Source organism: Rattus norvegicus, chromosome 3 (assembly GCF_036323735.1).
Source record: "Rattus norvegicus strain BN/NHsdMcwi chromosome 3, GRCr8, whole genome shotgun sequence".
In the NCBI taxonomy this organism is placed as follows: Eukaryota; Metazoa; Chordata; class Mammalia; order Rodentia; family Muridae; genus Rattus; species Rattus norvegicus.
The window spans coordinates 80,019,230-80,041,560 of NC_086021.1; the positions used below are offsets into that span (position 1 = coordinate 80,019,230).

General features: G+C 47.9%; 1 protein-coding gene, 1 long non-coding RNA gene and 1 other non-coding gene across 4 annotated transcripts; 2 read left to right on the top strand and 1 right to left on the bottom strand.

Moving 5' to 3' along the window:
- Positions 1-905: 905 nt before the first annotated feature.
- LOC120101573 (uncharacterized) lies at positions 906-3,214 on the bottom strand. Its single transcript, XR_005502242.2, has 2 exons — positions 2,697-3,214; positions 906-1,001 (listed from the first exon to the last, which is right to left on the bottom strand). It is a non-coding gene; the product is annotated as an uncharacterized LOC120101573 (long non-coding RNA).
- Positions 2,657-22,233, top strand: Hoxd4 (homeo box D4). Of its 2 annotated transcripts, NM_001105885.2 has the most exons (6): positions 2,657-3,051; positions 13,171-13,248; positions 13,950-13,985; positions 16,072-16,570; positions 17,467-18,296; positions 18,852-19,719. In NM_001105885.2, exons 5-6 carry the CDS (start codon positions 17,870-17,872, stop codon positions 19,178-19,180), a joined length of 756 nt encoding a protein of 251 aa, NP_001099355.1. In that variant the 5' UTR covers positions 2,657-3,051; positions 13,171-13,248; positions 13,950-13,985; positions 16,072-16,570; positions 17,467-17,869; the 3' UTR covers positions 19,181-19,719. The 2 variants fall into 2 exon arrangements, with proteins under 2 accessions (NP_001099355.1, XP_038960343.1); XM_039104415.2 differs by lacking the exons at positions 2,657-3,051; positions 13,171-13,248; positions 13,950-13,985; positions 16,072-16,570 and having other exon boundaries at positions 16,635-18,296; positions 18,852-22,233.
- Positions 16,630-16,738, top strand: Mir10b (microRNA 10b). Its single transcript, NR_031815.1, has one exon. It is a non-coding gene; the product is annotated as a microRNA 10b (primary transcript).
- Positions 22,234-22,331: the final 98 nt, after the last annotated feature.

Here is a 22,331-nt window from a genome sequence, read left to right on the forward strand (position 1 = left end):
TCCCCAGCTCCGGGGGGGGGGGGGGGGAGTCACATCTTTGAAATTCTGACAGACAACTGCTCTGCAGATGAATCTTAGTTTGGGGCTACACTAACCCCTAAACCATAGTCACATTCCAGCTCAAGTACAAATGCTGCTTTGAAGTATAAATTTGGACACACACACATAGATTCCCACATACAGAAAATGTTGATAATAAATGCAGAAATGGATGCTTCTGCAGCTACCAAAGAGCATAGGTTTTCCCAATAAAGACCTTGAGGAATTTCCCTACCCCACTCCTCTCTTCCTCTTCAGGAGACTGGACCCCCCCCCCCCATGGTGTCTCAGAAGAGAGAGAAGCTAGGGGAGCAAGCAAGATGCTTTTCTGATTGGTTCAGATCTGTAAACAGTGAAGCACTGCAGTGAGAAACGAACTTTTGTTTTTGCTGCATAAATTTACATAAACTTTCAGAGACCTGGCAAAACCAGGTGGGCTTTTCTATCCCGAGAGAAGACCTAGAGAGGTCTGTAAACCTATTACAGGAAAATTAAAAGCCCCTCAATGTGAAGACGGGCTAAAACAGAAGAGCCTTCTGAGTGACTAAGAAATACAAAAAGAGGGTGTGGTGGTTACTCCTTTTTAGAGAAAAGTCAATTCAAGGATACCATTTTCTGAGTGGTACTGCACGGAGTGTGCTTCTGCACAGCAGACAAACAGTGCAAAATGGCTGCCTCTCTGCAGTCTCTTCCCATCCCTCATTTCCCCGGGCTGAAAAGGCAAGCGGTAAGCTCTGCTTTTCTTTGGACAGAAGGCAGAAGATATTGAGGCAAACTGAGATTAGTTTTTCGGATGTTTTAAAATTGAACAATCTCTTTACCCACGTCCATATATATAGACCAGGGAATAAACATCAGCTTGTCCATTTACATGTGCAATAACATTGTTTAATTCACGGCTTAAGAATTCACATCCAGTGTCTGTCCTCCATATCTTTGGTGTTTGCTGAAACCTTGGATGCCTGGAAAGGCAAAGAGAAAAACATTTTTTAGTGGACTAGAAAAATTAGGGCCCACTGGCCTTTTCAAGGACTAAGAAGTTTGCTGACAGATGGTGGCAGAAAGCCTTTCGTTAAAATCATCCAAGGTCATCAGAACGTTCTCTTGGACACAAATGGCCTGCACAAAAGGATGTCAGAGTTTCCTACTTAAATAAGTTCACTTCCACTAGCTACTTACAGGGCGTAAAGATGTTTCTGAGAGAGAGCTTCAGCATCTCATGCAGATACTTAGAAACATCTTGCTAGATTGTTCTGAAAAGACTGAGCAGGGTGGTGGCCCCTTCCAGGCAGGCTTGGTCAGCAGTGCCCATGAGAGGAACCCACGACAGCATTGACTTTCGGGTGGGGCTCTCCAGGGAGCTTCCCACTGACAATAATACAAAGGTGAGATGACTTCAACCTTTGAGGAAGATATTTTTTTCCTAGATGTTCTTCTTTTCAAGAACAGAGAAAACCCCTTTTCTTCGCAGAACTTCATTAGACATTTTTCAGTAATCAAACATGGGGACAAGGGGCTGCAATGATTGAAGGAAGAGCACAGAGGATTAGTATTAACTTCCCCAATAAGCGAGATTGATCTTAGGACCTAAAGTGAGAGTAAGGAATTTAGGGGGAGGGGGTTAATAGATTAAAAACCCAACAGTGGGTGCTCAAAATGGTATTTCAGAGAGGTAGACAAGTATCCCAAACTATTAACAGCCCTTGGGATGGGTGGTTGCTCCCCCACCACAGAAACCCGCAGGAGGTGGGAGGGACCCGAATTTAGGTTGGAGCCAAGAGGGTAATGAATGTTCTCTCTCTCTCTCTCTCTCTCTCTCTCTCTCTCTCTCTCTCTCTCTCTCTCTCTCTCTCTCTCTCTCTCTCGGCCTATGCGGCCCTGTTTTCTGGGCAAATTATTGGGATGTGACTTTCCTGAAATGAATGGGTAAAAACTGAGAGTGCCCGACTTTCCTTCTGGACGAGTGTTTTTGTGAGGGAACAGAAGAGAGAAGCCAAGTGACCAACGTGGGGTGAGGGGGAGTGGGACTGGGGGGGGGGGGCGCTGTGGGATGACATCCTCGGAGCTTGAGCACTGCTTGCTTATTTTTCTCCCACATGGCGGACAATTGCACAGACGTTTCGAGCCAAAACAAAACAAAAATGCCTAGTAATTCCTAGAAGAGGTGTGTGTTTCTGGTTGTGTGTGTGTGTGTGTGTGTGTGTGTGTGTGTGTGTGTGTGTGTGTGTGACAGAAAGACACAGCGAGGGAAGAGAGAGAGAGAGAGAGAGAGAGAGAGAGAGAGAGAGAGAGAGAGAGAGAGAGAGAGAGAGAGAGAAGAAAGGGATTCCGAAGAGAAAGGAAAGGGAAAGAAGCAAGATAAAAAAGAGGAGTGGTAGTAAGGAGAGAGAGGAGAATGAGGAGAAAAAGAGAACAGGAAAACATGGCGCTTGCGAGCTGTATGTGCAAAATCCGCAAGGAATTGCAGTAAATTCCTTTTTGTTTGAAGAAAATTTACAACTTGGTAATAGACCTTTTTATGACCTATTTGCGGTCGTCATTGGCTGCGGCTGGTCATGTGCAGGCGCCGCTCGCCTTCACGGCCTTTTTCCTGATTTCCCAGGCGAATTTGCCCCCGCATTCTGCTTTCCCAGAGCCTCACCCCCTCTTTTTCTAACCTTTGTCTCTGCAGAGGTGGGCTCTAGTCGCCGGCTGCGGGATCGCGTGGTCCGCAGCGGCCTGGGCTCCCGCCGCGACTCCACGGCACCTCGCCCCGGGTCGCGATCAGGGCCGCCTCCGGAGTCGGCGGGGAGCCCGGAAGGAGCCCCGGGCGCCGAGCCACCCGCAGCCGCTCACACTCCTGCGGAGAGCCGACCGCCTGCTTCCACAAGGCGACCCGGGCCGCGCACTTCCCACCGGACCCCTTCAGCAACATGAGCCCAAACCTGCGGCCGACGGTAAGCGCAGCCCCGCAGCGCCGGATGGATCCCAGCGGTGGCCCGGGCCGACCGACCGCAGCTCCGCACCCTCCGGGTAAGAGCCGCCCTACTGGCGCCCGAGCTGTCTCCACCACAGCCTTGGCCAATGGGTGCCACTTCCCCTGCTCCCTGCATTATCCAAGAGCCTGGGGATCGCTCTCTGCATCCCCGTCCTTAATGTACGTCCCTTGGGGCTCGAAGTAGGGTCTCGCTAGGCTCAAAAGTGCATAGGGGACTGCTTCGTTCCCACCCCCCGCCCTCCACCCCAGAGATCTCTTGACTTGGAAACCCGCAGACTTGGAACCCCTCCCCCAATCCGCCCTGAGAAGAATGTGCAAATGGTCTCTGGACTCCTTGGCATGGCTGGGGGTGGGGGTTAGTAAGGGTTTCGGATGTATAGGATATTGTGTTTCTGTGGTTTGATGGTGGTCAGAGCTACCCTAGGTTAACAGGTGTTTTTCGAGGATTGGGGCGTGGGTGGGGGTGGGGCGGCTTCGGTGTATTCAGGGTGTGTTTCACGGGTGAGGCCAATTTTTAGGACCTAAGTTTATTGGGCCTTGTGTATAAAGACGCTGTAGTTATTTTCAAACGTTTCTCTAATTTTTAAGGAGAAAATGATAATAACCCAAGCTAGGTTCCTCCTACATCCAATAGTGTGTCAGGTGAATTTGGACTTTTTTCTGTCACGAATTGGATGTTTGTCATGGGAAGTAATATCAGAAAATCTGGTACAGGTTTTAGGATAAAACCAATAGATATTTGAGAAATGCGAGACATTTCGAAGTTCAAACATCGCGTGTGTTTCTCATTTGTCAGAGTAGTGAAAGAGTAGATCTTTTTGCTTTCCAAATGTCTTGTGGTTTTTTTTTTTTTTTCATTTTCCAATAAACACCACACAGCAATCTTTCCCTACTTTGAAACTACTGAACCAAAACGCACAGGAAAAAAAGAAAAAGAAAACCATTGCAGGACATAATGTTGTTTTCCTCCCCAGAATTTTGGATGATATTTGATGATGCATTTTGAAGCCCCTATTTTCTGTTCCTTTGTGAACACACAGGGAAGCATTGAGACCTTAGACAATCTGCCGCATTGCGTATGAGACTGCACACGGTGGTGGGCTACATTCCCCAAAATGCCTAATCCACAAATTCTTATTGTTTGCTCAAACACTCCAGTATAACAGTGTTGACTGTACAAATATTTGGGAACAATAGGTGGTACATTTGTAGAAAGGTGTTTTTAGTAATTAAAGATAGAATCACTCTCATTTCAAAATGGAGGAACAGTTGATGTCTGCAGAATTGTGCTGGGTCAGTAACTCTGAGGGCTCACTGTCTCTGGAGTGGGTTTTTGGTTTTTATTTTCATCTTATTCCGAGTGTCTGTATCTTGTAAGCAGTTCCCCACTACACAGCGTTGACACCTAGAGCATCCTCTGATAGTGAGAGGAGGCATTCCCTTTTGAAAAGCAAGCCCTTGACAGGCCCTGCAGCTAGTTAGGTCCATTGACGTTGGGTGGGGCTCAAACACTTGATGGTCTGAGGCTGGGTGGGGCTGGGGGTGGACTTGGAGTTCTGAGGCTGGGTGGGGCCATGGGCTTGAGGTTCTGCTGTCCAACTTGTAGATTTGGGGTTTCAGCTGTTTTTTCCTGGGTTTGGTAGCCCAGTCTGCTTCGGTGACTAACGTGGTTCTTTCTGACGGTGTAGAGGAAGGTGATGCCATGCACAGACATGGAGGGTCAAGGGTATCTTTGTAAGCCTCCTGGTCATATTAAACGCTTATTGGAAAGAAATGGTTGGTTGCATCCTGAGAAATAAATGTTTGGGAAATCGCACATTTTCTCTACAAGGAAAGGATAAGAGGTTGGCACCGCCATAACTGCCTCCATTGTCTCTGCGAACCTAACAACAGAAAATAAATTAAAAAGAGAGAAAAAGAAACGAAATGTAAAGGTTATTCGGAGCCTAAGAGCTCAGAGGTTTGTGGGCAAACTCCCAGCGTCCCAGGTCCAAAGCTCTATTTATAGACTGGGGAGCCAATGTTCTGGCCTTGGTGCTTCTTGTGTGGACACAAGAGCTGGGACTGCAGTCTCCAGAAAGACTAGGGGGGAAAAAAAGCAAAGTTCGCTATTGCAAACGTAGCCAAGAAAACTGGCTTCAAACCAACCGTCTTTTTCCTATCATATCTTTCTACTAAAACGTGTATTTTGCCAGAATTCTGTTCTCTGAGCCCAAGAGGCAGGGGAAACCGGAACAAAGACAGTATTTCACCCTGGGCTGGCAGGCAGCTGTTAGAGGTGTTTACGGCCTTGTCGCAGTGCGGAGGCTTGCGAGGGTACTCAGGGGCACCGGAAACTGTGGAGAAGCAACCAAGAATTCGGAATTCCGATTTAAGTCCAATTTAGGTGCACTTTTTCTCGGAAACGATAAAAATAGATACCATTGTCTCAAAGGAAAGTATCTCCTAGACTTGATAGCTTTGCAAAACTAAAGGAGAAATTATGCCCTCTAAGCCCAGGGTGGCGTTCCCCCTCTACATTAACAGATGACAGGGGGAAGCTGCACCCCATATGTGAAAATTCTGATCCGAATACAACGCTGAGAGTGTCCGTGAGCAACATGGAGATCTTGTTGATTTAAAGCAACCAGACTAGCAAACTAGAAAAACTGATTGAGGCATTAATTCAGATTTTTCTGCAAAAGAAACTACGTGTCCTGCCTCTTTTAGGTAGGATTTTCAAGTCCCTCCACAACCAGGCGCTGGAGTAGTGCTTGCTGGAGCCCACCGCACTGTGCTTGAGGCTGGGCATTGCTCTGAGCCTCTGCAGTGCGGGGCTGCGTACGCCCAGCGCATGTGCAGTGAAATAGCCCTGCCCAGGGATTGACCCAGCACTGCACAGATTGGGGGAGGGAGCGATCGGAGGAGATAACCAGATCCATTGCCTCTTCCTTAGGATTTGCTGCTCAACATTCCCTCCAGCCTTTCATCTAAAGACAGCCACTACTTTACCCTTGACTACAATTACTTTCAATCTCAGACTTACCACCCCACCCTAATGTGTCTGTACATTAGAAATAGGTTACAAATATTGAGAGAGTAGTTGAGTAGAATTTTTTCTTTTCCAGGCGCGTGCGCGCGCGCGTACACACACACACACACACACACACACACACACACACACACACACACACACCTCAGAAATACATCATGTCCCTCCCCCCCACCCCGCGCGCCCAGGCTGGCACTGTCTGCTCTAGGAAAAAGCCTTTCTTCCTGGCGCCCATTCAAACTGACAATCTTCGGGACAACCGTTCTCTCTTGTTACGTACATCAGCACAGCACGTTCTAAGGCTCAGAGCTCCTCAGAGAGCAGTCAAATAAATAAGTAAATAAATAAATGAACAAACTCCTGCCTCGCCCAATCAATGAGAGATGCTCGCTTTTGATTCACACAAGTTTGTTGTCTGAGCTGGGGGTGGGGCGGTGAGATGTAGCCTCAAAGACTTTTGGACCCCTTTTTGCCTCTCCAGTGGACGTGGCAGGACCAGTTTCTGATGTCCCAGGAAGGAAGTGCCTGGTCTTGGTTTCTAGGGCTGGTAGTGTCCCTTTTCGGCTGTCTAGAGCTTTGTCCAGGAGGAGGCGCTGTAGGACAAGCGTCTCGCTGGCTTCGCCGATGCGGCAGATGCCCCGAGTGGGAGGGGAATGGGAGGACACAAGAGCCACCCCTTCCTCTGCCCCGCCTTCCACCTCAGCTAGCTCAGCGTGTGAGGCATCAGACGAGGGTGGATGGTGTGGTCACTTATCCGATAGCTGCCCTCAACAGAGGCATCTCTGAGGTCCTCGAAGCCTGAAAACGGATTCTGGGGTGAAAGGCCACATTGTTTCCCTCGCCTACCCAGAGAGGGCGTTATTTCCTCACTCTGTTGTCTAGGAGCAGGCAACCAGATTTTGTGGTAGAGCAAGCTGTACCTAAAACACAGTGAGAAGCAGCACTCCATGAACAGCCTCAGTTCCTGCCTTTCACTTGTCCCAAGTTCCTAGCACCCAGAACAGGCAGCTTGGGAAGGCGCAGCATGGATGGAATCCCTTTGTAGCAAGGCAACTGCCTTCCTCCTGCTTATTTAGAACAGGGCCTGGGCCCTGTGACACATTTCTGACTCTCTGAGAGTCTGGGGAAATCCCACCCTGCACATCCACAGCTTGAGAATCAGGCTGATGTGTGGATTTCTGTCCCCAACACTACTGCCCCACCACGTGCTCATTGCAGGCCTACTGTGTGCTTTGCTGGCTGTTGGTTCAAAGGTGACATGGCCTCAACTCACCCAGCCTCACTGATCCTCTGTTGTCCCCTGCAATGCCCCTCCCCCATTCCCTACTTGAGGGCAATGATTCTCAGGAAAGGTCTGTGTGAACCCAAATGTCTGGATAAATGAGGTTTCTAGGTTTCGCCTCAAACACCCTGAATTCCATTGTCAAGAAGCAGTGTCCAGGCACCCTGAAACACTCTCCCAAGGCAGTGAGGATGTGTGCTTAGGTTGGAGAGGTTATGGGTATCTCCTGCTTAGCTCTTTATCCTCCTGATCCTGAGTTGTTTCTCTGTCTACACTGGGCATACCCAGAGTCCCTGGAGTGAAGATCATGTTTTGTTTTGTCTTTAAGTTACTGCGCTATAATTCCAGGGTCTATGCATTCATCACGTTGGGTTTGGAAAGCTCAAAGAACAGGTTCTAAGCTAGGTTCAGGCTTAATTGGGTTCAAACCCGTACCCTACACTTCCTTGCTGCTTGAACTTGGATGATCAGAACCATATCTTTGAGCCTGTTCCCTCCTTTGAAAGTTGGAATAATAAGAGTATCAGCGAGAGTTCTTATGAGGATCTTACTTTTTTTTAAATATAATTTTTTATTCTATTGGTTAACCAAACATTGTTTTATGTTTAAGGATCTTACTTTTTAAAAGGCAGGATATCTTGATGGTACCAGACTGGCCTTGGACTTACAGCAGCCCTTCCCCTCCAGTCCCCAGGGTACCATGGGAGCTCAAGCCCACTGCATGTGTCTTGATTTCCGCTTTCACATTACTTTTGTAATGAGCACAATGCTAACTGTGATGAGTATAAACACTTTAAAACAGTGCTTTGGCACGTAAAAAATTAACACCTGGCCCTTAATAGCATTGGCTCTGCTTTCTCATAAGACCTTGGCTTTTACAGGCAAAAAGAGACTAGCTGGTTTACTCACCAAATCCTTAAGTTCTAGAGAGGATAGAAGAGACCCAGACTGGACATGATGGTTCATGTCTATAGTCCCAGCACTAAGGAGGCTGCAGCAGAAGGATCAACATTTGAATTTGAGGCCAGCCTGGGCTTCATAGGGAGTTCATAGGACTACTTAGCAAGTCCCTACCTCAATGAAACAAAGCAATAAAATAAAATAAATCTTGGTCAGGTCTCATCAGCGATGGCCTGTCAGATCTTGGTGTCTAGTACCTACACACATCAGGGTTCCACCCAGGAGGAAAGAGCTCTTGGCTCCTTAACAGGTAGCCTCAGGCTCCAATAGGTGTGTTTTGACCTGCTTGGGAGGGCTTGCCATCTTTCCTGAGCTCACTATCAGGTCCTCCAGTCCCTTCCAGCATCACCCTGTTGTCCTATCGGCCACGCCCACTCAGAGGGTCATTCTTCTATTCTCCTACAGTTCTAGGGCATCTAGTCTCTGGGAATGTGAATGGGATGGAGTAAGAAAGCAAAAGGCCAGGCCCCTCTCCCTCGCTTAATCTACCTGCACCCTATGATTTAGGCATCCTGGCTATGGCTGAACCCAATACCCAACTTGGGTAAGAGTAATGACAAAGCATGTTTTTAGAAGGACTTATCCTTCAAATTTGCAAAGGCCCTCCCATTTCTTGGAGAGAAACAAACAAAACTTTGGAGAGAGGACCCTGTTGCAAAGCTCAAACTCATCTCAAACTGTCAATCATTCTGCCCTCAGCCTCCCAAATGTGAGGATTGGTTGTAGGTGTGTGCCTCTGTGCCTGGTTGCAATTCTTCTCTTTTATCACATCACTTCAGGCTATAACCCACACATATGTGCACACTGCCTGAGACCAGGTTCCCACCTCTTGAGCTCTGCCTTCCACCACCAGTTTTCAAGCTGCTTTTCTTGATTACTCCAAGAGTCTGGGTCAGATTATCCCTGAAAACCACACAAGAGTGTCTTCTCCCTCCAGTTTGGGCCTTGTAAAGTTCCATCTATAGCCAAAGGGAGCAACACTACAGGCCATCCAATTCCCAAGCCATCAAGCCCAGTCCTCTTCTTGGAACCACAAAGCCTCTGACCCCAAGTCAGACATCCTGCCTCCAGGCCCTTTTCTGACAAAAGTTTCTCATATCCTACTGAGATCTTTTTCCTTTAGGGTCTTCCTTCCTTACCGAGGACTCTAAACTAGTAAGTTGCTCTATTGAGAGGAACTTCAGTAGTGTAGTGCCAAGAGGACAGAATTACATTTCCTGTTTGCTTGGGAATCCCTTTTCAGTTCTTCTTTGGCTCTGACACTAGCCTGTGTCCTTCAGCACAAGTCCTGGGTAGACTCCTTGTACAACATGTTTCTGGCTAGGGATTCAATCAAGGCTTCACTCTATCTGTCCCTACTTGTGCAAACATTTAGCTTGAAAGCTCAACATCCTTTCTAGGTAACAGGCCTCTTACTGAGCCAACATTAGCATGAGTTTCTTTGAGTGTACAGAAGGTTGACCGGCACTGAACCTGAAATATCTGCTGTCTTCTGGGATTCCTTCCCTCTCTCCTTCCTGGGAACATCTGGGTAGGGGAAGTCTTACAGGGGACCTTATATCATGGAAGGCCTGGGAAGAAATTCTCAGGATTGGCTCTAGTTAAATGAGAAGAGGCTATACCCAGGTTCTAGTTTACTAGGGAACTAATTTCTTACTTTTTTTGTTTGTTTTTTGGTTTTTTTTTTGTTTTTTGTTTTTGTTTTTGTTTTTGTTTTTGTTTTTTTTTGTTTTTTTTTTGTTTTTTTTTTTTTTGTGAGGTGGTGGTTTTTGTTTGTTTTTGTTGGTTTCTCTTGTTTTCTTTTTCAAGACAGAGCTTCTCCTTATAGCCCTAGCTGTCCCAGAACTCATTAGGCTGCCCTTGAACTCACAAGAAATTTTCCTGCCTCTGCATCCCAAGTGCTGGGATTAAAGGCCTGCACTCTACTGCCCAGCTTCCTTACAGACATTACAGGAAGGCCACCCTCTCTCTCCCTTCCTTGTCAACTGGAACAACTGCCAACATTCAAAGTCCTTGGGAGACAGGATGTTCGTTGGGGTTCAGAGTTTGAGCACTTGTGCTGGCATTCCCAAGATCCTACTAGGACTCTCAATTACAGGGGTGGGGTGGAGAAGCCCTGAGGAACTCAAGCATGAGTACAGAAGACCTCCTTCCCCCACCGATGCTCAAATTCTCTCTGCCAGATCCCTGTTCTCTCCATTTCATTCACAAAACCTAGGCCACTGGAGGTGTGACACAATAACAGGGACGGTTAGAGGAAGGTACATACTTGCTTCTTAATCATTTTGCCTTTGAGCTCTAAGATAAGGAAACAAAGATGTCCGTCTCCAATACATTCCTTCCTTCCTCCCATTTTCTCACACCTCACCTCATTTCCTGTCACTCCCTTAAACACTCAGAGCAGGCTGCGTCTTCCTGTGAAAATTACAGTCAAGTTTGCAAGCATGTCTCAGACAGCTTTCTTCATCACTTCTCATCCATAAAAACTAACCAGTGATTCCCAACTAGATACCAGGCACTGTTGTCCATCCGCCTTGTCACCTCCTCACAAAAGACTCATCACAATGGCCTAGAAAGTCAACTGCCCTTTGATTCCTCATATCCTAAAAATTGAAACTTTTCTCAATGCTCTGGTGGTCATTATCTCTTTCAGGACTCATTTCAAAGTTGCTCATCTAGTGCTACCAAAAATCAGTTTTTGAAGGTTTGTCTCTACCCATTACTTTAAGAATACGCTACCAATTATTATAAAAACAAAACCAAACCCACAAAAGTCTTTCTACATGGCTGATGGTTTTTGATTTTGGTCTTTTTTGTTTGGTTGGTTGGGGTTTTTTTTGTTTGTTTGTTTGTTTGTTTGTTTTGTTTTGTTTTGATAAGAGGGAATAAAGGGTTGTCCTAGTATCTGGTCTGACAATCCCCTGTTTTCTGGCTAATGAGAGTCAAATCAGGAAGTGCATTTGCAAATGCACATATAATGGCTGGAAATTAGCATGCAAAGAGATCTTTATACCAAGTGGGGGTTTTCTGTTAGGAACTGTTGTAAGTGCACTTGATTTATAAATCAAATGTGTGTGTGTGTGTGTGTGTGTGTGTGTGTGTGGTGTGCACTTTACAAATCTGTGCAACACATCCATTATTTTATCAGAGTAGCCCGCCCCCCCAAAAAAAGCCACACGTTTTCACAAGGTTTGTGGCACTTCTGTAGAGCTACTGAAGGGTGATGGGGGCCAATTCTCTTCTTATCTGTGCCTCTTCTTGGGAGGTGGGGACTTCCTACCATCCCCCACTCTTGTCTCTCATATCTCTCCGAAGCAGAGACAGCCACATTCTCCATGTGGAGAGTCCAGCCCCTTTCCTGGATTGCTCAGCAGGATAGACAGAGATAGCCCTATACCTCTTTCTTTCTTAGTCTCTCCCTGTGATGGGAACCAACAGTGGGGAGGAGCTACTGAAGAACCCACTCAGATGTGGGCCTTCGGGACCCTTGAGCCCGGTACTAAATGACTTGGGCACACAGTGGGATTGTGCACATCTGACTTCCTGGGCTCAGGTTCTTTAAGAGCCTCCTGTGTTTCCTCACACCCCGGCCTCTTCACACCAGGGCTGTTTTATTGCTTTATAACCTCCTTTAGAGCCTTACTCGCCAGAGTCCGGTGGGGGCTATCCTCCACTTTCTCACTTCGCCAAACCCGCAAGTCTTGCTGTTTTAAGCAGTTTGGTCACTTGCAAAGGCTTCTCTTTCAGATCTAAGCAAATTATAAAAACCTCCAGGCATGTGGCAATCTTCATCTTTCACCCAGCCCCATCCACAACAATACAGAGGACGATAAGTGTTAACCCCAGCTGCCTCCCCACCCCCAGTCCCCTAGCCACTCTTCTCCATTGAATCAAGCAAAATCTCAAATAATTTCCAACTTCTGTGATAAGCAAGGAAGAAGTGGCCTTTGTCCTTCCTGCTCACCACATCGAATGCTAGAAAATGATTGAAATAAAGGAGTTGATGGTACTCACAGCGAATGCAGCCAAAGAGTCATAAGACATGCCCACCAACCAGCCTTTTCCAAATAGCACTATCCCCCAATTTAAACAGCTTTCTCTGAAAAGATGCAAGTTGAAAAGCCTGGGGTGTTGGTATGAATATGACCTCCCTTGCATTCTGGATATTTGGAACTATTTAAATCCAAGGGGACAGTTGCACTGAACCTTTATTTAGTGAATAAAAGTTTAAAGCCAAAGGTTATTTATGGTTCTGCAGTGCAGGGACCTGAGTGGCTGTTTACAAACACGTGATTCCAATAAACTTTGTTTTATGGCTTGAGAGTTGACAAGCCAAAATATAATTCCCACCATAAATTAGGTTAAGAGCATACAAGTGCAGATGCTTGGTTCCTGTCGCTGCGATAGGAAAGTAAGAGGCTCCAGCCAGCGCCCGCCCGCCCGCCCGCCAGGCTCAGGAGACAGCTCTTCTCTTAGCTGTCCTACCCTCTGGAAAAGAAGAACAGTAAGTCACTTATTACTTTCCCCACAAGAACTCTGGAGTTGTGGGGCAGGGGGGTCTGAGCCCAGCCTGCTCGGCTTGAGGAAAGCCTATCTATCGAAGTTAATTTTAATTTTAGCCTAAACCTATTAAGAAATAGAAGGAGGGTCTTGGCGTCCTCCCCCCCCCCCCTTTGTACACCTGGAAAGTTGGGAGATGAGAGTTTCTACCCCAAAAGCAGGACTTATACTCTCCTCTCAGTAGTGGGGCAACTACTTTAAAGTAGAAGAAAGCGATGATGGTTGGGGGTGGGGAGTGAGAGGGGATGGATGGAGATGAGTTACCTCTGAGAGAGCTCAGAAGGAGTTTTTTTTTTTTTTTTTTTTTCTTTCTGTTCCTAGGGGACTAAAAACTTGAAGCTGGACATGAGCGCCTGAGGAAACCACCATTCTGTGATCCGTCTGTAGGTTCTCCTGCAGGTATGTTAAAAAAATATAGTGTCAAGCCGATAGAATTAGATCATATGTTAGACCATTTCTGTAAGAGCTAGATCATTTTCCTTTAAATGCATCCATTTTCCTTTCTGGTTACCTTTGGGTTCTCATTACCCTTCCGAAGGAAATGATTGTTTTGAATTGGAGATATGGGGAAGTATGTCCCTGCCTTGCCTGCTCCTCCTTTGAGGAGAATGCAGGTTTGGACGCTGGGGTGGAATTCGAAACCAACCCGAAACTCGAAAAGGAGGGCTGAACTGTTCCCAGAGGGAACAGACATGGAATTGGGGTCGGGACAAATAGTATGTCTGCAGGCTGACTAGTGGACCCGCACCCACCGGCCTGCTGCAGAAGGAAATGCACAAAGGCCTGTCTTCTGACTTCCCATTTCCCCCCTGGGGAAACCCTGCCTCAGGCAATCTGAGTCAGGCCGCCTAACCTGAAGAGTTTTGCCCAAGGGTGCATGAAGTAGGGAGGTGACCAGAACCGACTTCCTAACCTTTTAGCTCTGCCTTCGAGGATGCTATCGGAGAAGAACTTTGCGCAGTTCCCGCAGGCGGTCGACCACCAGAGGCAAGGAGTTCTAGGTATCGGTGGAGTGTCTGGGCCTTGTCACTTTTTGCAGGTCGTCTATGTCTGCTTTATTGTCCTGTGAAATTTGAGAGACCCCATTTTCATTGCAACAGGTTTCGGAGCACCAGGAATTATCAGGGAGAACCATTGTAAGTACCTTTCCTATTCTTCCGAGTAACGAAAAGGCAGTGCTAACACTTGGAGGTGATGGGCGAAAGTCAGCGCCAGCGGAGAAGGGAGGGTTAAGGACTGGTGCTGCCTCCCCAGGCCAAAAACGGACTCACTTGGGGAGGGGGTGGAAGCTTCAGGTTTACCGTCTAGAAAGTATTTCTGGGGCCTAGGTCACAGTCACCTGCACTAGTAAACGCACGGCAGGGGATCACCCTCATCTTCGGGACCTCCCTGGACCTTACAGGCCTTTCCCAGGCTTCTTTTGGCTCGCACAGGTGCAACGGACTTGCAGCTAATTAGCAGCCCACCATATCAACGAACTGCGGGTGGGCCAGCATCCACAACTGCTAGAATTGACCCAATCAGCACTGAGGCAGCAGTGTTCCCCCCCTCTGCGGTCCAGCCATTATTATCTCTGCCCAGTCTATCTCAACCTTCTCTTGCTGTATATATAAGTGTTTTAATTTAAAATTTGATTTATTACAAACAGAAACAAACATGTAACCCTTGATGGCCTTGGGTAGGTTGGATTGGCCTGCTTCTGGGAAGGGCTACAACTTCTGAGCTTACTTGGACATTCCTCTCCTGTCCCTTTCTGGGTCCTAGCTTCACTGGTGTGAGCCCTAGGTTTAGGATAACGGGTGAACAAGAAGAGGACTTTCTCTTTCACCCCACCTCTTCTCCTCAGCTGCAGTTAAAGAATTTCTACTCCAGAGTCCAATGGAACTGGGTGGGATCAGAGGCAGGGACTCCAGTTCTTTGGCTCTGAAGTTTGAAACTGAGAATGCTGGTAACATCTTCTGGATGTCATTGGAAGGGTTGGCACTAGAAGGAGAGCCAAGGAAATAGGAGGGGGCTTGCCACTCACTGCAAACCCCAGGTACTTTAATTTTAATGGAAGAGTAGATTGGTAAGGGCCACAGGGACCAGGCATTCTCCCTCTCTCTTGTGAGATGTCTTCCTTCATGGTCAGAGAAACTGAGACTGGGCTCCGGGCCAGGTTTCTTTGCTGAGCTCATAGGTTGAGACCTTCGCAGCTTGTGGTTCCCTCTGTGATCCAGGCCTGCACATAGTGAATCTGTCTGCACTATGAAAACTCAGGACTCCCCAGACTTTCTCTGGTCTTGCCCCGACTCCTTTCCTGGCACCCTTGGCTGTGAGGGCTTGTCTCTGCCGAAGCTGCTTGCTTGCACACCCGAATCTGGCGCCTGGTAGCTGCACACAGCACAAAAAGCCGGGAGAGATCAAAAGCATTTGTATGGGCAGTCGAGAGGGAGGTGAATATTTAACGCTTTTGTTCATCAATAACTTGTTGGCTTTGACCTGTCTGAACAAGTCGAGCAATAAGGTGAAATGCAGGTCACAATGTCTAACAAATATGAAAATGTGTGTACTCATCGTGGTCCCCACTCAGTCCATCAGACTTCCCCAATTTGTCTGGATGAAGCTTAGGTAGGCCCAGTGTCCCCAGGAAAGCCTGTCCATCCGTCCATGGGCCCATGGGTGAAAGGGCTTGGCCCTAGGAGAAACTGGGGAGAGTCTTTAAACAAATGGATTTTAACCCGTTTTAGAATCAGCACCCAGGAAATCCCTTCAAAATAGTGGAAGGGAGAGATGGTAAGAAGGTGAGGAAGTGCAAAGTACAGAGTAAAAGTGAGCGCCCAGTTTTGCTAGACATGATGAGGGGAGTCTCCCTGCCCCACCCCTTCAAAATCAAGGCATGGAGCTTGAACACTTCCAACTATGATTTTCGAACTATGGAGGAAGGGATCAAAACAACACTTAGAAATGTGGACATCTTCAATCTGTTATCAGACACCCAAAAGGATCAGCCCAGGCCAGGGCATCCCTCTGCCCCCGAAATCAGCCCAGCCCCAGAGTGCATCTGGGCTCTTGATGCCCTGAATTGAGGGGCAAGCCCAGGATAGCAGAGGCGCTGGGGCGGCGAAATTCGTGAACTTTTGTACTCTTCTGTGCTGCTGTCGGCAAAGCAAAAATAATGAAACTTTGTGATATGTTTGTAAATGATTTCGAATGACCCCTAGCCCTGCCCTTCACCATTAGCTCAACAGTCTCAGCCCGGGGAGGCTCCGTGGCCGCAAACAGCGCCTGCCGCAGGGTCTGCAGCAGCAGTAGCAGCAGAAGCAGCAGCAGCAGCGGATCCGAAAGTCTGGCGGGGCTGAGGGCCCAGGAAGGTAAATGCTCGAATTCTAGGAGGACTAGTCTTGGCCACTAACTTGGCTCAGGTTTTGTTGAAGAGTATCCCTTTTGCCTTTTTCAAAACTCCTTTTCTGCTGCTAAAGGCCTTTGCTTCTTTTTGGGAAATACCACTTGATAAGGGGGCGGGAGATTTGTATTCTGAGAAGGGGCAATAAAGCCGCCATCTCTGGGGTGAAAGAAATTCCTCATCTTTTCTTTTCCTTTTTTTAAAAAAGAAGGTACTGGTTGCTCAGCTGCTTGGTGGCCCCCATCCTGGCAGTGGGAGGATGAGGGGACTCATTACTACAAATTGTCACCGAGCCTACCTGCACCATCTCTGAACACCAGGCTTGGGGAGTTCCTGGTGACTGTGCTGAAGAGATCAGGTCTGGCAGCTGCCTGAATGTCTGCTCTGGGTAGGACCCAAAGTTGTAACGTTGTCTATATATACCCTGTAGAACCGAATTTGTGTGGTACCCACATAGTCACAGATTCGATTCTAGGGGAATATATGGTCGATGCAAAAACTTCATATATATCCGACATGGCCAGAGCCTCAGGCGCGGAGAGAAGTGGCGGCCGAGCCGGCAAGCCACCTCTTTCTTTTCATTACCTTAGACTCCAGGATGATCGGCTTTGCCTGGTGGGATTGTACAGCCTTTTCCTGGAGAAACTCCTATAGATGTTCCAGTAGGTGCTTAAGTGGTTTCCTGGGTGTAAGGCCAAAGGACCCGGTCTTAGGGTAGTGGAGAGTGAGGTGAAAGGCCCCCAAGCTCGGCAGAAGCCCTGCCCCAAGGAGCATGAGATACAAAGGTACCCAAATGGGGCTCACCTGGTTTTAAGACCCTTGTGTGGGAAGAAGACAAACTGGAAAGAAGGCCATCGGAGACCACTGGGATACATTTAGGCAAGGTTAAGTTCCCCCCCTCACCACCATCCAAACCTGACCCAACCCTCAGCCACCAGACCCAGAACTGTGAGGGCCTCCTGCCATACCAGCAAGACCCACCTTCAACTAGAAACATCCCAGCCTGGACATTGACAGAAAAGCATAGTAGTTACTCATTGCCTAACTCAATTCAGGTCCGCCAGATTCGGGTAACTTTTGGGTGACCCTGATGAAGACAAAGCCAGGACAGGTCTTTGTATGTCAGAGTCCAGGGACTCCTGCCAGCTGGCCGGGCAGGCTGCCTGCCTAGGACTCTACCCAACTCGGAGGCCACACTGCCCACACTCATTTTTCCTTATTTTGCACCCCAGTAGGAGAATTCACTCTTCTTTGAACTATGCCCATTCTGGGGGCTGCTTCAGGCGATGGTGAGTGAGGAGGGCATGGGAGGTTAGCAAAGTCAGTGGAAGACAAAAGCGAAGATTATCTGCTGCAAATTGGGGTCTCGGGGATAGAATCAAAACTATATTAACATCTGTCAGGGACTCTCAAATGTGGCATGGCAAGTCACTTGATTACACGTATGTTATTTAGTTAAATTTGTGAAAATTATGAGATGCTCACCAACCCGGTGATAAACATGCTCTCTTCCTATTGGCTGGCCTGGTCACATGGCCGCCCAACTTTATTCAGTTGACAGCAAGTAGGAGGGCCCAATGGAAGGAGAAAAAAGACAACACGAGAAAAATTAGTATTTTCTACCTTCTGAAATTAATGGCCATGAGTTCGTATATGGTGAACTCTAAGTACGTGGACCCCAAGTTTCCTCCGTGCGAGGAATATTTGCAGGGTGGCTACCTAGGCGAGCAGGGAGCCGACTACTACGGCAGCGGTGCACAGGGCTCCGACTTCCAGCCCCCGGGGCTCTACCCACGGCCCGACTTCGGTGAGCAACCCTTCGGAGGCGGCGGGCCCGGGCCTGGCTCAGCGCTGCCCGCGCGGGGTCACGGACAGGAGCCGAGCGGCCCGGGAAGTCACTACAGTGCCCCGGGAGAGCCGTGCCCAGCGCCCCCGCCTGCGCCCCTGCCTGGCGCTCGGGCCTGCAGCCAGCCCACCGGCCCCAAGCAGCCGCCCCCCGGGACAGCACTCAAGCAGCCCGCTGTGGTCTACCCTTGGATGAAGAAGGTGCATGTGAATTCGGGTAAGGAGCGGGTGCAGCGACCTCATAGCCCTCCCTCACCCCTACTCGCATCTTTTGGCCTGGGCCCCCCGGAGGGTTGCGAATGGGTGGGGGCTTGGGAAGCTTCCTTGGGCGCCGCAATTACTCTCTCCATAAATTTTTATAGCTGAGGGAGCAGGCCGGGACCATGTGGCTGGCTGCTTGACTGTGGGCGCAAAAGGGGGTGGGGATGGGGGTGGGGTGGGGGAGGACTCCATTTCCAAAGCAGAGGGAACGCAGAGCAAGAGAAGGGCATTTCCAAAATGTTGGAGATCCCGAGCTCTTGGTGGGCCAGGGGCAAGGGAGTACCTTTAAGGACCTGTGAGCGTGGGGAGTGGGTGCTTGGAAGGGGTTGGATGGAGTGAGTGTATGTTTTGGAGGAGGGCGGGAGGTAGGAAGCTGGCCAGCTTGGAGCACGGGGGGGGGGGGGGCACCCGAGGGCTGCGAGACGCGCCAGGAAGTGAGGGCAGAGGCAAGCCTGGGGCCTAACTAGTGGCCGGGCTCTGACCTGGCTGTCCTGTCTGTTTTATCTCATAGTGAACCCCAACTACACCGGCGGGGAGCCCAAGCGTTCCCGGACGGCCTACACCAGACAGCAAGTCCTAGAACTGGAAAAGGAATTTCATTTTAACAGGTATCTGACCAGGCGCCGTCGGATTGAAATCGCTCACACCCTGTGTCTTTCTGAGCGCCAGATCAAGATCTGGTTCCAGAACCGGAGGATGAAGTGGAAAAAAGATCACAAACTGCCCAACACCAAGGGCAGATCTTCTTCTTCCTCATCTTCCTGCTCCTCTTCAGCTGCCCCCAGCCAGCATTTGCAGCCAATGGCCAAGGACCACCATACGGACCTGACGACCTTATAGAAGTGGGAACCCTGGGCCCATTCCTTCTTGCACTCCAGGTTGAGGCGAAGCTGCGGGTGCAGGCGGGGCCTGCTGTCACCTCACTGGGCTCTAAGGTACTGTGGGGGTGGACCTGGGACCCGCAGGTTACCATCCTGCCTGAGGGCAGCCCCCTCCCTAAAGTGGGGAAGGGTGGGAGGGAGGGCGGGCTTCTTTAAATAGATTATCAAACGGCAGGAGCTACTGAGAACATAAACCCTTGGTGAGTCATTAAACTCCTGAAAATCTCTGCTGTTGGATTTTGAATTTGCAAATGAAGGTCGGAGGCTTCACCCCAGTGTGAACCGGGATGTTCTCCTCCGCACCACCCCTCCAGGGAGCTGCGTGGCATAGTAACTGTGGGGGAGTTGAGGCAGAAGGCCAGCACCCAGTGCTAGGTGCTTCCACTGCAAGCAGGAGAGCTGAGTCAGAAGCTCAGAACTTTCTGAATAATCTATAGAATTTCTTCTGTGATAAAAAGAAATGTTTTGCTCCCAGTGGCCCATGCCCAAAGAAATAAATCCAAGAAGGAAGTGGAAACGGGTTATTTTATGTTTAGATTATATTTGCTTGAATATTTATTTGTTCCGGGGTATGGACTACAGAAAGTAACTGATACCTGCGTGCCAAAACCCTTAGGGTGGTGAATAGGATTAGAGGGCAGTGGACTCCTTTCTGGCCCTATTCCGGATCTTGAGCTCCTCCCTCCTACCACCACCCCACCCTGCAGATATGTGGAGGAGGCCCTTAACCCTTCAAGAGGGAAACCAAGGATCCAGGAAAACCCGAGTTTTTGAAAATGTGTTTGCACATGTGCTTTCCCAGCACGGTGTTTACAAGCAGTTCTGGGTGGTTGAAAGAAAGGGGGTGGGGAACAAATGGTCTAATATTTTCCTCTGGGGAAAGAAAACAAAACCTATATGCTCTGGGTCATCAGATAATGTCTGAATTTTATTCCACCTAGATGCCAAATGCTCCAACTAGCCCAAATAGCAGCATTTTATAGGACTCCGTGTATGGCCTTATACAGGGAGTGGTGCTGTGTAGTAGGGAGAGTGGGCAGGTAAGGAAGCCTTATTTTTAAAAAGAAACTAATAGACTCTAGAAGCCCACAGAGTTGATCTTAAACTGCTTTCCCTTGAAGTTTTTTTTTTTTAAAGAGACATTAATTAGAAGCAGAACTTGTAAGCTCTGAAAGTTTTTAGGCCCACTTATTTACCTTGAAGATAGTAACTTAAAAAGAATCTCAAGAAGAAAGATGTTTTAATATTTATTTATTTTTATTCCATGCCTGGGAAAAGCTCAAATCTCATTTTCTTAAAACCTCCTTAAGGACAAGGAGGATAAGAGTCCAAGGTGATGACAGGGTTTATTATATAGTCAAATGAAACAAGTCTTTGAAAGCGTGAACCCCAAAACTCCAAACAGAAACCCCTGATTGCAATTACCCCCACAAAAGTAAGAAATGGGGGTAGGGTAAACTGACATTTTAATTCTTTTATCCAGGGTGGTGGTATTTCTTTCAGGATTTCAGAACACCTTAGAAAGTTTCAGTGGTTGTTTGTAAAATAGACTTAGGTGGAGAAGGCAAAGGCCTGTTCCTTGGTTCTCTGTCTCATGAGAGCTGAGGGCAGGGATTCACTGGAGTCCCTAGGCTGAAATTCTACTCTCTGAAGGATCTTCCAGCCTTGGTCTTTTGTATTAGACCCTGGGGAAGGCTCTTTGTTCTGCTTTGGGGTGAGCCTGCCTCTCAGACTTGCACATGGCAATACTTGAATATCACCACGTCGGGATATTAAAGATGGATATTCCTGCATTATTTGCGTCATTGTTTCTGTGACAAAAAGCACAGAGTTCATACATAGTTAAGACGTCTTTTTTCTGACGCCCTCACGTTGAGAAGCTGAAAAGGTATTTTACTGAAGTTCGGCTAAATTACAGAATCAGGTTCACCCAGAGGACAAATTTTCTGTTCGATTAGCTGTATTTCAGCCTGGAGGACTGACCTCTAAACCCTTAACCTTTTGGACTCTAACTACCCTCTTCTCTTTTTCTCCTCCCGGTAACATGGAGGCAGTCTTTGGATATAGCATTTGAAAAGAGGCGCTATCCTTAGGCCAATTGGAAAATTGTTACTACTCTTTCTTAAAAGCCACATCTGAGCAAACATTGAACTGAATCCTTGTGTCCTAGCTTGTATATTTTCACAATACTCAACTATATAGCCAGTATGGAGGTTATCATATAGATTTTTCCCTCTCCTCAGAAGTTCTGGTTACTCATCCAGCTTCAGACCAAATACTACCCCTCCTTCCTCCTCCCCCAAAGAAAAGCCAAAAGACAAGAGTGTGCTTTCCTGAAGAAAACCCCAGTTTCTCCTCAAACATAGCCCCACTACTTTGGAAACTAACTAGAGCTGAGAAACAACTTCTTTGTTTATAAATCTCAGCTCTTCCTCCCAGCTGGGAGGGGTTGTCTTTTTAAATGCTAATGACGCCTGCCGGCCCATTGAGCAGTTACTAGTCCTAAAGTCTTATTCTGGTCCTAAAACCCATTTGGGCCCAAAGGAGTGGACCAGGAAAGAGGTGGCCCCTGCCCCCACCCTAGTCACCTAGAGCAGGAAGGTCTCCATCTGGGAACGTGCTCTAGAGAAAGCAAGCTGTGGAAAGGTTCCAGTGCCCATTTGTTCTTATTTATTTCCAGTTTGTTCTCCCCAAATATGAGCCAGGAGCATTTGTTTGGGTGTTTCAGAGCCTGTGTTGGGGTCATGCCTGGGGTTGAGGAGTGGAATGTTTGCTGAGGACAGTCAGTGTGCCTCTGACTCCCATCTCACTTGTCCATTTACAGCCTTTTGTTGTGAGATGAGATTGTCAGTCAGCCCCTTGGAGTCTGCTCACAAAAGACACTTTTTAAAATAGGACTGACCATGTTTTCGCTGCCACTGATTAAAGTATTATTTATACTAATTGTTGCCTGTAGTTTTGATGTAATTCATTGATCTATATTTGAAATAATAAAAGGTGTAGTAAAATCTCCCTCCTGTTTGGTGCCTCGTTAGAAACTCTGTTAAGTTTTCTAAAAACTACCATTCATTATAAACATTTCATCTTATTTTCTGCAATAAATTAGACAC